The sequence below is a fragment of the Cervus elaphus genome, chromosome 20 (genome assembly GCF_910594005.1).
Source record: "Cervus elaphus chromosome 20, mCerEla1.1, whole genome shotgun sequence".
NCBI classification, from domain to species: domain Eukaryota; kingdom Metazoa; phylum Chordata; class Mammalia; order Artiodactyla; family Cervidae; genus Cervus; species Cervus elaphus.
Genome location: NC_057834.1, coordinates 50807085 through 50821907, shown reverse-complemented (window position 1 = coordinate 50821907; position 14823 = coordinate 50807085). Strand labels below are relative to the sequence as shown.

At 43.7% G+C, this 14823-nt stretch overlaps 1 protein-coding gene across 1 annotated transcript in view; it reads right to left on the bottom strand.

Annotated features, from left to right (window-relative positions):
• CD58 (CD58 molecule) overlaps positions 1–14823 on the bottom strand; it is a 48349-nt gene that overhangs the window by 20014 nt on the left and 13512 nt on the right. The window contains exon 2 of the mRNA XM_043875765.1: positions 257–553. Coding sequence (XP_043731700.1) covers positions 257–553 — 297 coding nt within the window. The remainder of the gene's footprint in view (positions 1–256; positions 554–14823) is intronic.

Here is a 14823-nt window from a genome sequence, read left to right as displayed (position 1 = left end):
TCCCAGCAAGACAAGTGACGCTGTGACCAGCAGCTGTGGCCAACTTGGGCTGTTCTCTCGACCTCAGTCACATCCTCTCTTCACTGAGAGGATGACAGGGAGCTAAAAGTGGCTCCTGGGTACCAGAAAGAGAGAAAAACCCTGACAACAGGCGATATAACTCATTGTTTTATTTCCCCAAAACCACGAGTTAATATTAGTCTCTTAAAATACTTGGAAATTTGCTATTTGAACAAACAAATTTATGGATACTCACCAATCACTCTGAGGTAGAACACGGAGATATCTTTAACACTTGGGGATTCAATTTCATATTCACCTTCATCTGATTCTGTTAACTTGGTGATGGTCAGGTTACCTGACACAGTGTCTAAATAAGCTCTATCTTTAAAAGACTGAAAAGCTTCGGGTTCAGAGTGTTCAACCCATTCTATAACTTTATCCTTCCCCTTTTTCCATGTAATTTCTGTAAATGGTTGAAACTTTGAAGCGTAAAAGGTTACATTCCCACCCTTAGCTCCATAAATATCTTGTAACTGACAGCTGATGAAATCTAGAGAGAAAAAAAAAAGAAATTGATTAGGAAAAATAATATGACTTGATCAAAAATAGGAAACTATCTTCCAAGATGCCTTTTTGAGGGGAAAATGATTAAGTTTAGTGGTAAAAATTATTTATTAACTACTTTTTATACTAAGCTGATAAACTGCTGATAAAAACTATAGGAAGTAGAACATGCTTAACCCTGTAGAGTTTATTCTTTAATAGGAAACGGGGTAGGGGGCCCTTTGGTCCAGTGGGTGAGAATCCACCCAGCAATGCAAGGGGACACAGGTTCAATCTCTGGTCTGAGAAGATTCCCACATGGTGCAGGGCAGCTAAGCCCATGCGAGGCAACTATTAAGCCCATTTGCCTAGAGCCAGTGCTCCACAGCAAGACAAGTCACCACAATGAGCCTGCACATTGCAACGAAGAGTAGCTCCTGCACGCCACACTAGAGAAAGCTGGTGCCCAGCCATGAAAACCCAGCATAAGCAAAAGTAAAATAAATAAATAAATTTGAAAAAAAAAATAGGGAACTGGGGTCTGCCTAAATCCAAGAAATGGATTCAACACTTATGGAGCACCATAGGTGGCTCAGCTGGTAAATAATCCACCTGCAATGCAGAAGACCTGGGTTCAATTCCTGGGTTGGAAAGATCCTCGGAGAAGGGAAAGGCTACCCACTCCAGTATTCCGGCCTGCAGAATTCCATGGAATGTGTAATCCACAGGGTCGCAAAGAGTCAGACACGACTGAGCAACTTTCACTTGCACATCAACTACATACCAGGCACTGTGGGCCATGCTGGGAAAAGGGTGGCAAACAAGACAGTTATCGCTCCAGGCTCTCAAGGGAGAAGGAGACACTGAGTGGGCAAGGAGAACCACCCAGTCAGGGGCCTTTCCTAGGAGATCATGCTGACCTGACACAAGATCAAAAAGCACTGGCAGATAAGAGGAGTCAGCGAGATAAGAGGAGGGGCAGGAGAGATGATCCAGCAGACAGGAGTCAGGGCATGAGTCAGGAAAGTGCTCGGCATGTTGGAGGAAATAAAAGCAGTTCCAAATGGCTGGAAGAGAGCAAGGCAGTGGGGAATGGGTGGGGAATGAGGCTGGAGAGGCAGCCAGGGGCCACATCACAGAATCTGGGAGTGAGGTGCTGGGCAGAGTCAGGCAAGATAAGCTAAGGATTTGGAATTTATTGTAACTGCAAGGAAAAGTCATGGAAAGGTTTTAAACAGAAGACTGGCATGATATAATTTAAATTTCAGCAGGCTGACTTTGTCTGCAGGGTGGACACTGGTTGCTGAGCAAGTGTGGAGACAGAGAAGCCAGAAAATAGGTCAGTGTGGTAGCAATGAAAGAACGGTGGATCGGGAGACCAGACGAGGCTGCTGGCAGTGGGAACGAACAAGCGAACAGACTTGACATTTGAGAGAGAAATGAACAGGATTTAGTAATTGGATGAGAGGAGTTAATTGTGACTGTCAGGCCTCTTTCTTGGCTGACCACTAAATGAAATCAGAATGACTAAGAAGAAAGTTGGGGGATGTGATGAAGTTTAAGGTCTCAAGGATTGAGTGCAATGGCACGTAGGAGCCAACTGTTAGCATCCCTGCCGGACTGCATTTGGTGAAGTCTGATTGATAGCTTGAAATCCACCACAGTGGGAGTATTTACAGCAAAGAAACTGACTCATGCTTCAAATCAGAGCCTTCCGCCTCCTCCACATCAATCCAGTTGGCAAACATTGACTATCACTACTAGATTGGGATATTCTTGATGCCCCAAAATGGGCTTAAAAACATCTTGCTCCAGACTTGACTTTCTTAACAGAGAAAAGCAGCTGTTAAGGCAAAGACATTCAAGACAAATTAAAACTTGACTGATTGAAATATTTGGAGGAGCAATCAGAATAACTGAAAGAGTACAAGAAAAATTTAAAAATATTAAATAGACCAATCGTGGGCAACTGTGCCCAACAATTTCAAATAAGAAGCAAATACACCCCCTTGTTTATGTGCAAGGGTTTTTAGGACCCAGCAATTCCCCAGCATCCTTCCTTGGCTTTCTTGGTCAAGCACTATTTCTCCCACCCAACCAGAGCCTGTGAAAAGGCATGAACAGGAGTAAGATTTGAGGTGTGAGAGTCTATCCACACACAACAGTGGAGGCTGGAAATGTCTTGTAAATGAATAAATGGATGCGAGTAAGCAGGGTGGTGGAGGAAGAGAAGAGGTCTGGGTTCAATCGCATCTTCCTGGCCGCATAATGCTGCCTCTGTCTTTTCGGGGGCAGGGGCGGGGAAGGGGGGGCGTGAGGCAGGAGGGTGTTTCCTGGGCTTGAGCACAGGAAAAAGAAAAGTCAGAAATGGAGCTAATGGTGGAAAATGGGGGGACCAGTTGAGAAAAAAATCACAGTCATTTTGAGCTGAAAGAAATCCCAACGATTAAACCACCCCCATTTCACAGGTGCAATGACAGGGAACTAAGAAAAATGAAAGAAAATGTTATTGAGTGCTTACCCTCTGCCATTACATGTTCATGTACTCTTGTGTCCCTTTTTAATCCTCTCTACATTCCTGTCCAGTCACGTTGCTAGTTCTGTTTCACAGATGAGGAAACGGACCAGAACAGACCTGACCTGACCTGGCCCCTCACTCACTCACAAGGGTCAGGCACTGTGATCTGACCCCCGTCTGCCTCTCCAGCCTCATTCCCCACCCGCTCCCCTCTTGCTCTCTTCCTTCCGGCCATTCAGAACTGCTTTTATTTCCTCCCAAATGCCAAGCACCTTCCTGACTCAGGGCCTGCCTTCTTGGAGGCACTGCTTCCTCTACCTGCTTCATCATCGCTCCTCTCCCGTCCTTACCCAGCCATCAACCGACTGATGGATGCTAAGCATAAGCAACTGATAAGACATCCACATGGAGCTGTCCTGGGTCCACAGGTCTGGGGCTCACAGGGGAAGGTACAGATTTGGGAAGCATCACATTTGCAGAGGCTAGTCTACCCTTTCCTTCCTATATAGTAAAGTCTTTTCTGTTGCACCTCCAAGACGGTTCCTAAAGGAAGTCACGAATACAATCATTTCCAATGAAAAAGAACAGGAGAAAGGAGAATGAGTTTTCTTCCTCAAGGTCACACACTGTGAACGAATGAATGAATGAGCAAACACCAGCTAAGGAAAGGAATCAGCAGTGAGTTGGTTACTTTGCTGATGACAGTGGGTGGTTAGAAAAGGGACCACTGGGACGCTTACCTTACTATGCCAGAGGGCAGAATGAAAAGGGCCCCAACTTTCAAGCCAGACGGACCCAGGATAAATACTTAAACGTTCCTGCCGTGCTAAGTTTACTCAGCCTAAAATGAAAATCATAATGGCTCCCAGAAAAGACTGCTCTGAGGTCTGAATAAGACTGAAAGAAAAAAATAATCATAATAAAATAAATAAGACTGAGAGTCTACACAATGGCTGAAACGAAGTTGGCTTTCAACAGGGTCTTCTTTCTTGTTCTTTCAATGATTCACTGTGAGACTGTGTGAGAACTGGGCATAGACTGCCTTTTCACTGTTGCAAAGTAGAGAGAGACGGAGGGGAAAAATGTTATCAGTGATTGCTTAAACAGATACTCGATACTAGACAGAATTTTTTTTTTACCTATTGGAGATTTATTTGTTTTCAAGAATACTGAATGATCTATTCTTTGTAAGATATGAAGGTACCTAGTACCAATATGTCGGAGAAGGCACTGGCACCCCACTCCAGTGCTCTTGCCTGAAAAATCCTATGGACGGAGGATCCTGGTAGGCTGCAGTTCATGGGGTTGCTAAGAGTCGGACACGACTGAGCGACTTCACTTTCACTTTTCATTTTTATGCATTGGAGAAGGAAATGGCAACCCACTCCAGTGTTCTTGCCTGGAGAATCCCAGGGACGGGGGAGCCTTGTGGGCTGCCATCTATGGGGTCGCACAGAGTCAGACACGACTGAAGCGACTTAGCAGCAGCAGCAGTACCAATATGTAGAGTGGTAATTTCCAATTGCACAGACTCTTGTAGTCTTACAAAGTATCATCATTACACCCAGTTTTGGTAGTTCTCATAGGGCTAGAAGTCCAACATGGAACTCAAATGTTTTTAGACAAAGTGACCTGATTTTTTATTTAGAAAATATGGTCATCATTAACTATTGGGTTAATGAAATGGGCCCCTCCACCCCCCTCAACACCCAGCCACAAAATACTCAGCTCATTTTTATTTGAGTCCTGAGATTCAGGTTGACTGTTATTTTTAGTTTATTTAATCAAACACTTCTATAGCACTTACAATCTGCTGGGCAGTTGGAAGAGCTCTACAAATATGTATTCAGAGAATCCTCTTAAAAACAATATTAAGCAGGTGTTGTTTTTAAAAGCCTTTGACTGCATGGATCACAACAAACTGTGGGAAATTCTTAAAGAGATGAGAATACCAGACCACTTTACCTGCCTCCTGAGAAACCTGAATGTAGGTCAAGAAGCAACAGCTAGAATAGGACATGGAACGATGGACTAGTTTCAAATTGGGAAAGGAGTACGTCAGAGCTGTATATTGTCACCCTGCTTATAACCTCTATGCAGAGTACATCATGTGAAATGCCAGGCTGGATGAAGCAAAGCTGGATCTTGTTTTAACCCTGTTTTGCAGACAGGCATGAAAAGATTAACTGACTAATTAGGTAGTGACACTGGATTTGAACTCAGTCTGACTCTTCACCACTGCTTCTTCTTGGCTTGTATGTGGGTGCTCAGTTACTGAGTCATGTCCAACTCTTTGTGACCCCATGAACTGTAGGTTGCCAGGCTCCTCTGTCCATGGGATTTCCCAGGCAAGAATGCTGGAGTGGGTTACCATTTCCTTTTCCAGGGTATCTTCCCAACCCAGGGTTTAAACCTGCATCTCTTGAGTCTCCTGCTTTGGCAGGCAGATTCTTTATCCCTGAGCCATCTAGGAAACCCCTTCAGATTTGGCTTGCTATATGGTATAAGGTTATTAAAGACAGTGACATGATATAGGGTATCTCAGGATGCAATTTCTAGAATGTATTGGAACAGCAGTTGCTGGGAATGAGAAAGTCAAACCATTCTAGTTGGGAGTCAAGGACATCTCTAAAGCCTACAGGTAAGGCACAAACTCGGGGTCCCCAAATCACTGAACGTCAGGGCTGGACAGAATCTCAGAGAACCATGCCCTGTTCCACACCCATCCTCATATACACAAGGAAATTGAGAAGGTTTGTTTGAGCAAGATATCAATGAATCCAGATCTTCAAAATGTTACATGGGAACCCAAATTCAAACCCAAGTTTCATAATGCTGTTGCTTTTTAAAAAAAGAAATAATTTTAGATATTCAGTGGGAAATAAGACAGGGCTTCATAATTAAAGACCAAGGGAAACTAAGTTGAAAGAAAAGTCTAAGAGTGTGCACTTCTCACATCTGATGGCAAGGAATAAGTGACATGTGAAAAAGTAAGGAGGGAAAGAAGACAAGAGCTGCTGCTGCTAAGTCACCTCAGTCGTGTCCGACTCTGTGCGACCCCATAGATGGCAGCCCACCAGGCTCCCCCCGTCCCTGGGATTCTCCAGGCAAGAACACTGGAGTCTGTTGCCATTTCCTTCTCCAGTGCATGAAAGTGAAAAGTGAAAGTGAAGTCGCTCAGTCGTGTCTGACTCTTTGCGACCCCATGGACTGCAGCCTACCAGGCTCCTCCGTCCATAGGATTTTTCAGGCAAGAGTACTGGAGTGGGGTGCCACTGCCTTCTCCAGGACAAGAGAGAGAGAGAGAGTCAAATGCAGGAAGGAAGAAAAGCTAGAGGGGGTGTGCACGGAGAAAACAAGGAGCAAACAAAGAAGTCATAGGACACAAAATCATAGAGCCCCTGAGAAGCCTTTGAGAACTGGCAAATGACACCCTGAAATAGAGGCCAGCAGTTCAGCAGAGAAGCCATGGATGAGCCAGGTGTGATACAAAAAGGAGAGGTGGAGGCTATAGTCCCAGCACGTCTGGCTCATCTAGAGAGGGGCTCCTCAGCTCCTCCCCATGTGGCACGTGGAAACTGCCAGATCTCCTCAGGTTCCAAGAAATGGTGATGTTCAAATTTTATGTGAACATAAAAATCAAATTTTATGGAACGTCAAATTTTATGGAATTAGTTGGCAACTAATTCCAATCTCAGTGGAGGGCTAGCCCTTAGTCAGGTCAGCCCCAAAGACAGGGTCATTCTCTATCTCTGCTGCATCCCTATTGCCCGGCACATGAAAGACATTCAATAAATAAATATTTTTTGAGTGAATTAACTAAACTGATTTAAATATAACTTTAATGTAATACAAAACGTAGGGCTTCCTGACAGAATCACAAAATTTAATAGTCACCCCAAATCCTGAGCTTTTTGCAAGACCCCATATCATTGTGGATATCAAGACCCTGATGCTGGGAAGGATTGAAGGTGGGGAGAGAGGGGGACAACATAGGATGAGATGGCTGGATCACATCACTGACTCAATGGACAAGAGTTTGAGCAAGCTCCAGGAGTTGGTGATGGACAGCGAAGCCTGGCATGTTGCAGTCCATGAGGTCACAAAGAGTCGGACACAACTGAGCAACTGAACTGATATCATTGTGGAAACTGGCTGAAGAACCAAGACTCGGCAAGGAGAGGTGGAGATGGTTAACTGAAGCTGCAGAATAAATGGCCTGGGACCCCTCATACGCAGTCAGAAGAGATCTCTTTCCTCCTCACTGTCTGCCTCCAGCACCAAAGCAAGACCGGAGGGTCTGTCAGCTCCCCACTCCCCATCCCCCTCAAGTTTAGCTAGGTTTCACCTACCATGTGTTGTGGGCTTCAGGGCACTGCACCAGATAAGCATACCCACTCCAGACACCAGCCCTTAATCAATGTTAACACCTTGTCTGAGGTTTGAGGACGTGCAGTTTTTTCACTTCCATTATTTAAACACAAGGCTAACGAGCCTTCTGGATTTTGAAGAAAGGTTTTTTCTGGAGTTTTTTCTTAGAAACGAACAATATGATTTTAAAATACTTCCTTTTCTTCCTAATTTTTTTTTCAAGTTCCACATGGCTGCAGATTTTAGCAGTTAAAACAAAAATTCATTTGATGAGTAGAAAAAAAAATCCCCTTAAAGTTTCAGTACCCAAACATATAAATCTTGGTATTTCCCCCTGTGTGTATGACATCATAACGACAATTCAGTTAAAGATTCATTCAAGCCAGGAGATAGGAGAGGCCTGGGCATTTTTGTACCCAAGTGAGCAGCTGGACTTCTCCGGCAGACAAAAGCTTATGACTGTGACCTTGTTCCTCTCATTTCAGCACCAAAGCACGCTTTCAGTTGACACCCACTTGGGGTAGTGGAACAGTGGCAGTTGGGAAACTAAATCTCTGGAGACATGAGTGCACATGCTCACAGCACAAAGAGTGGCCACCCTTCTCAAATGTCTTGGTCACTGTGATATCAAATAATCTGTTCTGTGAAGTCCACAGAAATTCTATTCATCAGCCCCATGCCCCAGTTCTGGCATAGGAAATATGCTCACTGGATACAATGCTATTGTTGTTCAGTCGCTAAGTTGTGTCCAACTCTTTGGGACCCCATGAACTGCACATGCCAGGCTTCCCTGTCCTTCCCTATCTCCCGGAGTTTGCTCAAACTTACGTCCATTGAATCAGTGATGCCATCCAACCACCTCCTTCTCTGTCACCCCCTTCTCCTCTTGCCCTCAACCTTTCCCAGCATCAGGGTCTTTTCCAATGAGTTGGCTCTTCACATCAGGTGGTCAAAGTATTGGAGCTTCAGTTTCAACATCAGTCCTTCCAATGAATATTCGGGATTGATTTCCTTTAGTACTATTCCTGGAGTTTACATTATTGGTGGGGGTTGGGAGTCGGGGAAGGGGAGGAAAACATTAAATGAAAAAGTATATTAGGTGGTATTAAGTGCTATTGAGAAAAATGAAGCAGCATATGGGGGAGGATGATTAATAATGAGAAGGGAAGTTACTGTTATATGTGAGGTAGTTATAGCTGGCATGTGAGCAGGGCCCAGAAAAAGTAAAGGAATGAGTTTGAGCATATGGGGAAGAGCATTCAAAGGTAACTGGAGCTCAGAGAGGCTCAGAAGCCAGAAGTTGACCACAGTCACCCAGCTGGTCCATGACAGAGCTAGTGTCCAGATCCAGGCAGCCAGCTCCCGAGCCTGTACTGTTAGCTACAGTGTGAGATGCCTAGATCTTTCCTTGTCAATTCCACCTACATGCAGTCCCAGTCAGTGATTTCTCTGTTTCCATGATTTCCAAAGGCAGAAATCTCCTGGTCTTAGCTATACCACCATTTCAGACTTAAACTGCAGCCCCCTGCCTGCCAACAGACAATAACCCCACAGGCTCCCCAGTTCCAGAAACTCCACAGAACTCGCCTCACATGTGCTCTCAGCTCTCAAGCTATTTCTCGTCTCCTATATGAGTTCATCCAGAATTAAGATGTTTGTTCTTTAAACCAACTTCCTTTTGAGCTTTCCTGTCTCCTGTCATGCTGAAATACTCTTCTTTTTATTCCTTATTCTTGCCCTTGAGAATGCTTCTCTCCCCAGGATGTTTCCCTGTCAATCTGTGCAGTCCAATTCAGCAGCCACTAGCAACACGTGGCTCATGAGCCCATGACATGTGGTTAGTCCAAATTGAGCTGTATTGTGAGTATAAGACACATACCAGACTTTGAAGATTAAGTACGAAAAGGGAAATGTAAAATCTCTCATTAATATTTTTTATATCAACTACATGCTGAAATGAAAATATTGTGGATGTGTAAGGATAAATAAAATACATTGAGATTAATTTTACCTGTTTCATATTATATTTCTATTTAACAGCATTACTCTGGCCTGCTCTTTCAAGATACCCACATCATATCATACTCAAAAATCACATTTGCCTTTGACTGTTCTTGTCTTGGATAGTACCTACAGCATGCTTTGGAGAATAAGGTTCTTACTAGAGCTATTTAAGATTCTGAAAGTCTTTTTAAATCTATTCACCAAAGTCTGATTAAAGGTATTTCTATACACCATTGATTATTTCATTAAAAATTTCTTTATAATCCCTATTATTTTTTCCAAGTACTCAGTTCATAGTTGAGAAACTCTATTACAACTAATTTATGATGACAGCCTTATTAGTTTCTTATTAATATGAATTTCTTATTATAATCTGAATGTGCACATTAAACTTTTTTTTTTTCCTACTTTTTAACTGTTACATGGGAAAAACACTCAGAAACTAGAGACCAGAGAGCCTGACGGAAATTCAGACAATGATCTTCACAGATATTCAGGGAACATTAGGGAAAATGAAGGTCACTAGGGGGCATTCCCTGGTGGACCAGTGGCTAAGACTCTGTGCTCCCAATGCAGGGGGCCTGGGTTTGATCCCTGGTCAGGGAACTAGATCCCACGTGCCACAATTAAGAGTTTACATGCCTCTACTAAAGATCCCACAGGCCACAACAAAGGACAAAGATCTTGCATGCCACAACTAAGGCCTGACACAGCCAAATAAATTTTTTTTTTTTAAAAAGTAAAGGTCACTAAGGAACCAAAATGGGTTCATTTCCTCAGAACAAACCTATCAAAATAATTTAGTTTCCTGAGATGGATACTTGCTTGATAAAATAGAACAAGGTCACAAAGGATAGACCTTTGAACTGACAGTTTCCAACTGCAGGCAGAGAGCAGACATGAATTTCTTACAGTGTTTCTGGGCAAGAGGTGCCCTCACTTTCACTGTTTCATTTTGAGCCCCACAGTCCTTGGGCTAAGAGCTCATCAGCACAGGCACAAGCAGCATGGAGAAGGAGAAGGCCAACAAATGCAAGGGAAAGAGATTGAAAACAAAGAGGCCAAAGGACAGAATCCCATACCCATAAAGTAGCTACAAGACATTCTCCTTTGAGGCTGGTGGGCGGGTACCGAAGGCTATCTCCAAAGAGGAACTGCTTCAGTGTCTTCCTGCACTATTCTGGGGATGGGATCATTATTTTAGTCACACTTCATATTCCAACTTGTCTGAGCAAACGGAAAAGGCTGTATCCTGGTTTCACCTTCAATCTTGAGATGGAAGCTTTTATCTGTAACAGAATCTAAGGTGCTGCTGTGGTGCCCTTCAGTAAAAACTTCAAAAAGCCTTCTGTACGCGAGAGAAAACAACATGAGAAGAAATCAAAAGACAGAAAACTTGTGCAAACAAGGGCTGATGCATGCAGGCAAACATTCTGCTTTTAAACAAAGAAAGCAATGCCTACCCTCAAAGCTTGTATTAATTTAAAAACATTAGCGTAAGTCATGCTGGGACCCAGCCTCACCCCTCAGCAGGCCAGCAGCTTCCACACCAGGTAGGGCCTGGCAGCCAGTGGAGTCAGGGGCGTCAACGGAGTCAGCTGCCCACAGTATTTGTGCCGCAACAGAAGGGTGCATGCAGCCCATATGGGGGCACCCCTAGAACATATAATTCTAGTTACCAAAGGGGAAGGGGAGAGTGCTGATGGGCTAAGAGCCCACCAGCACAGGCACAAGCAGCATTGAGAAGAACACCAACAAAGCACAAGGGAAAGAGACTGAAAAGAAAACAGGACATCTCCTACACAAGGCCACCTCTCCAAGACCAGAAACCATAACTGGCCTACTCACTACATAGAAAAAATCCAGAGAATTAGGCAGGATGAGGAGACAGAAATATAAAACAAAGGAAAATGACAAACCCCAAAAGAAGAACTGAGTGGCGATAAACAATCCATTTATCTGATAAAGACTTTAGGGTAATTCAATGAGCTCAATAGAAGAATAAACAGTGTGAGAAGTTCACCAAAGAGTTAGAAAATATAAAGATTCAAACAGAGCTGAAGAATACAATAACTGAAGTTCAAAAACTACACTAGAAGGAATTAACAACAAAAACTTGATTAGAGAATAGGCAGGGGACCCGAATACACATTGTCCAAAGAAGACAGAGATGGCCAACAGGTTTATGAGAAGATGCTCAGCATCATTAATAATCAGGGAAACACAAATCAAAACCACAATGAGATGCCACCTCACACCTGTCAGAATGGCTATCAGCAAAAGGGCAACAAATAACAAGAGTTTGCAAGAATGCAGTGAAAAGAAAACTCATGCATTGTTGGTGGGAAGGTAAATTGGTGCAGCCACTTTGGAAAACAGTACGGCAGTTCTTCAAAAAATTAATAGAAACTGCCATATGACCCAACAATTTCACTTCTGTAAATTTACCCAAAGAAGGAAAAAGCACTTATTAGAAAAAACATGCACACCAATATTCATTGCAACATTATTTACAATAGCCAAGATATGGAAGCAACCTATGTGTCTATTGATAGATGAATGAATAAAGAAGATGTGGTATTTATAAACAATGGAATATTACTCACCCGTAAAAATGAAATCTTGGCTTAGATTCATGGATAGATATAGAACATGGATAGATATAGAAGGTATTGTGCTAAGTAAAATTAGTGAGACAAGGAAAGACCAATACCATATGATTTTACTTATATGTGAAATCTAAAAACAAACAAACATTCAAAAGAGAAACTGACTCATAGATACAGAGAACAAACTGGTAGTTATCAGAGGGAAGGTGGGTAGAGGGGAGAGTGAGATAGGTGAGGGAGATTGAGAAGTATAAACTACCAGTTATAAAATAAATAAGTTGGGAGGAGCTAAGATGGCAGAGGAATAGGACAGGGAGATCACTTTCTCCCCTACAAATTCATCAAAAGAACATTTGAACGCTGAGCAAACTTCACAAAACAACTTCTGACCGCTAGCAGAAGACATGAGGTGCCCAGAAAAGCAGCCCATCATCTTGAAAGGAGGTAGGACAAAATATAAAAGATAAAAAGAGAGACAAAAGAGCTAGGGACAGAGACCTGTCCTGGAAAGGGAGTCGTAATAAAGGAAGTTTCCAAACACCAGGAAACCCTCTCACGGGCGGGTCTGGGGGAAGTTTTTGGAATCTCGGAAGGCAACCTAACTGGGAGGAAAAATAAATAAAACCCACAGATTACATGCCTAAAAGCAACTCCCAGCGGAAAAGTACCCCAGACGCCCGCATCCGCCACCAGCCAAGTGGAGGCAGAACAGAGAGGAGCGGGCGGCATTGCTTAGACTAAGGACGGGGCCAGAATGCCATGAGGGCAATCGGAGGGAGATAACAGGAGATAGCAACTTAAACTGGGGGATAGCAAGAGAGAGAGAGAGAAAATTAACCTGCCCGAACACACTGCCGGCCGTTCGCAGAACAAAGGGACTGAGCAATTCCAGAGAAGAGCTAACCGGCTGCAGACCAGCCCATCCCCACCATAGGCAGGAGGCAGGAGGGAGGGGAAAGGGGCAAACTCGGCCCCAGAGACGGCACCCCCTACCAAACTGCAAACCAGCTCCCAATTTCTAACCAAAGACTTCCTGAGATTCTGGATGGTTGACATCCGCTGGGAGGGTCACAGCTACAGACAGCTCCCCAGAACAGACACAAGGCGCACAGGACCGGCGGGCGCGGAAACTGAGGCTGGGGCCACGGAGGGGGAAGGCGCACCGCACCCGGGGAGAGTGCACCCGTCAAGCTCCTGGCTGCTTGAGCTGCTCCAGCGGGGAAGGCACAAAACGCAGGCCCAACCGAGTCTGCGCTTTTGTGGAATACCCGAAAACTGGAACCGCACGCAACGCAGGGCCCACTCCATATAGAGCAGCCGGGAGCCTGAGCAGTGTAGACGGGGAAAGCACACACCCGTGAGCGGGGGAGTGGGGGGCAAACCCAGTGTGGCCGGAACACTGCGAGTGCTCCCCACACAGGCCAGTGACATTTGTCTGCAGCGCCCCTCCCTCCCCGCAGCGCAACTGAACAAGCAAACCTAAACAAGAGACCACCTCCGCCCGCCTGTGTCAGGGCGGAAATTAGACACTGAAGAGACCGGCAAACAGAAGCCAAATAAACAAAGGGAACCGCTTCAGAAGGGACCGGTGCAACAGATTAAAATCCCTGTAGTTAACACTGACTACACTGGAAGGGGCCTATAGATATTGAGAAGTGTAAGCTGGAACGAGGAGCTATCTGAAACTGAACCGAACCCACAATGACCGAAACAGCTCCAGAGAAATTCCTAGATATATTTTTACTTTTTTTTTTTGTTTGTTTTTTAATTAAAAATTTTTTTTTCTTTTTTTAAAGATTTTTCTCTTTTATTTTCTTTTAAAATTCCCTATTACTCCATTACTCCTTAACTTTAATTTTCATATATTTTTACTATTTTTTAATTAAAAATTTTTTTTTCTTTTTTCTCTTATTTTCTTTTAAAGTCCTCTATTACCCCTTAATTTTCATTTTCATTTCACTATAACCTTGCAAAAAAAAAAAGAAGAGGTCCTATTTTTAAACTGAACTTCATATATATTTCTTAAATTTTTTGTTTTTGTTTTTAATATTGTATTTCTAAGAGTCTAACCTCTACTCTAGATTTTTAATCTTTGTTTTTCAGTATTTGATATCAATTTTGGACATTTAAGAATCCAATATTCAGTACCCATTTTTACTCAGGAGTGTGTTGATTACTCTCTCCCACTTTTGACTCTCCGTTTTCTCCCTCAGATCACCTCTATTTCCTCCCTCCCCCTTCTCTTCCCAATCCAATTCTGTGAATCTCTGTGGGTGTCTGGGCTATGGAGAACACTTTGGGAACAGAGAACTGCGTAGATCTGTCTCTCTCCTCTTGAGTCCCCCTTTTTCTCCTCCTGCTCAGCTCTATCTTCCTCCTCCCTCGCCTCTTCTTCATGTAACTCTGTGAACCTCTCTGGGTGTCCCTAACGGGGGAGAATCTTTTCACCATTAACCTAGAAGTTTTATTATCAGTGCTGTATAGGTGGAGAAGTCTTGAGGCTACTGGAAGAATAAGACTGAAATCCAGAGGCAGGAGACTTAAGCCCCAAACCTGAGAACACCAGAAAACTCCTGACTACAGGGAACGATAAGTAATAAGAGATCATCCAAAAGCCTCCATACCTACACTGAAACCAACCACCACCCAAGAGCCAATAAGTTCCAGAGCAAGACACAGCACACACATTCTCCAACAACGCAGGAACATAGCTCTGAGTGTCAACATACAGGCTGCCCAAAGTCACACCTAACACATAGACCCATCTCAAAACTC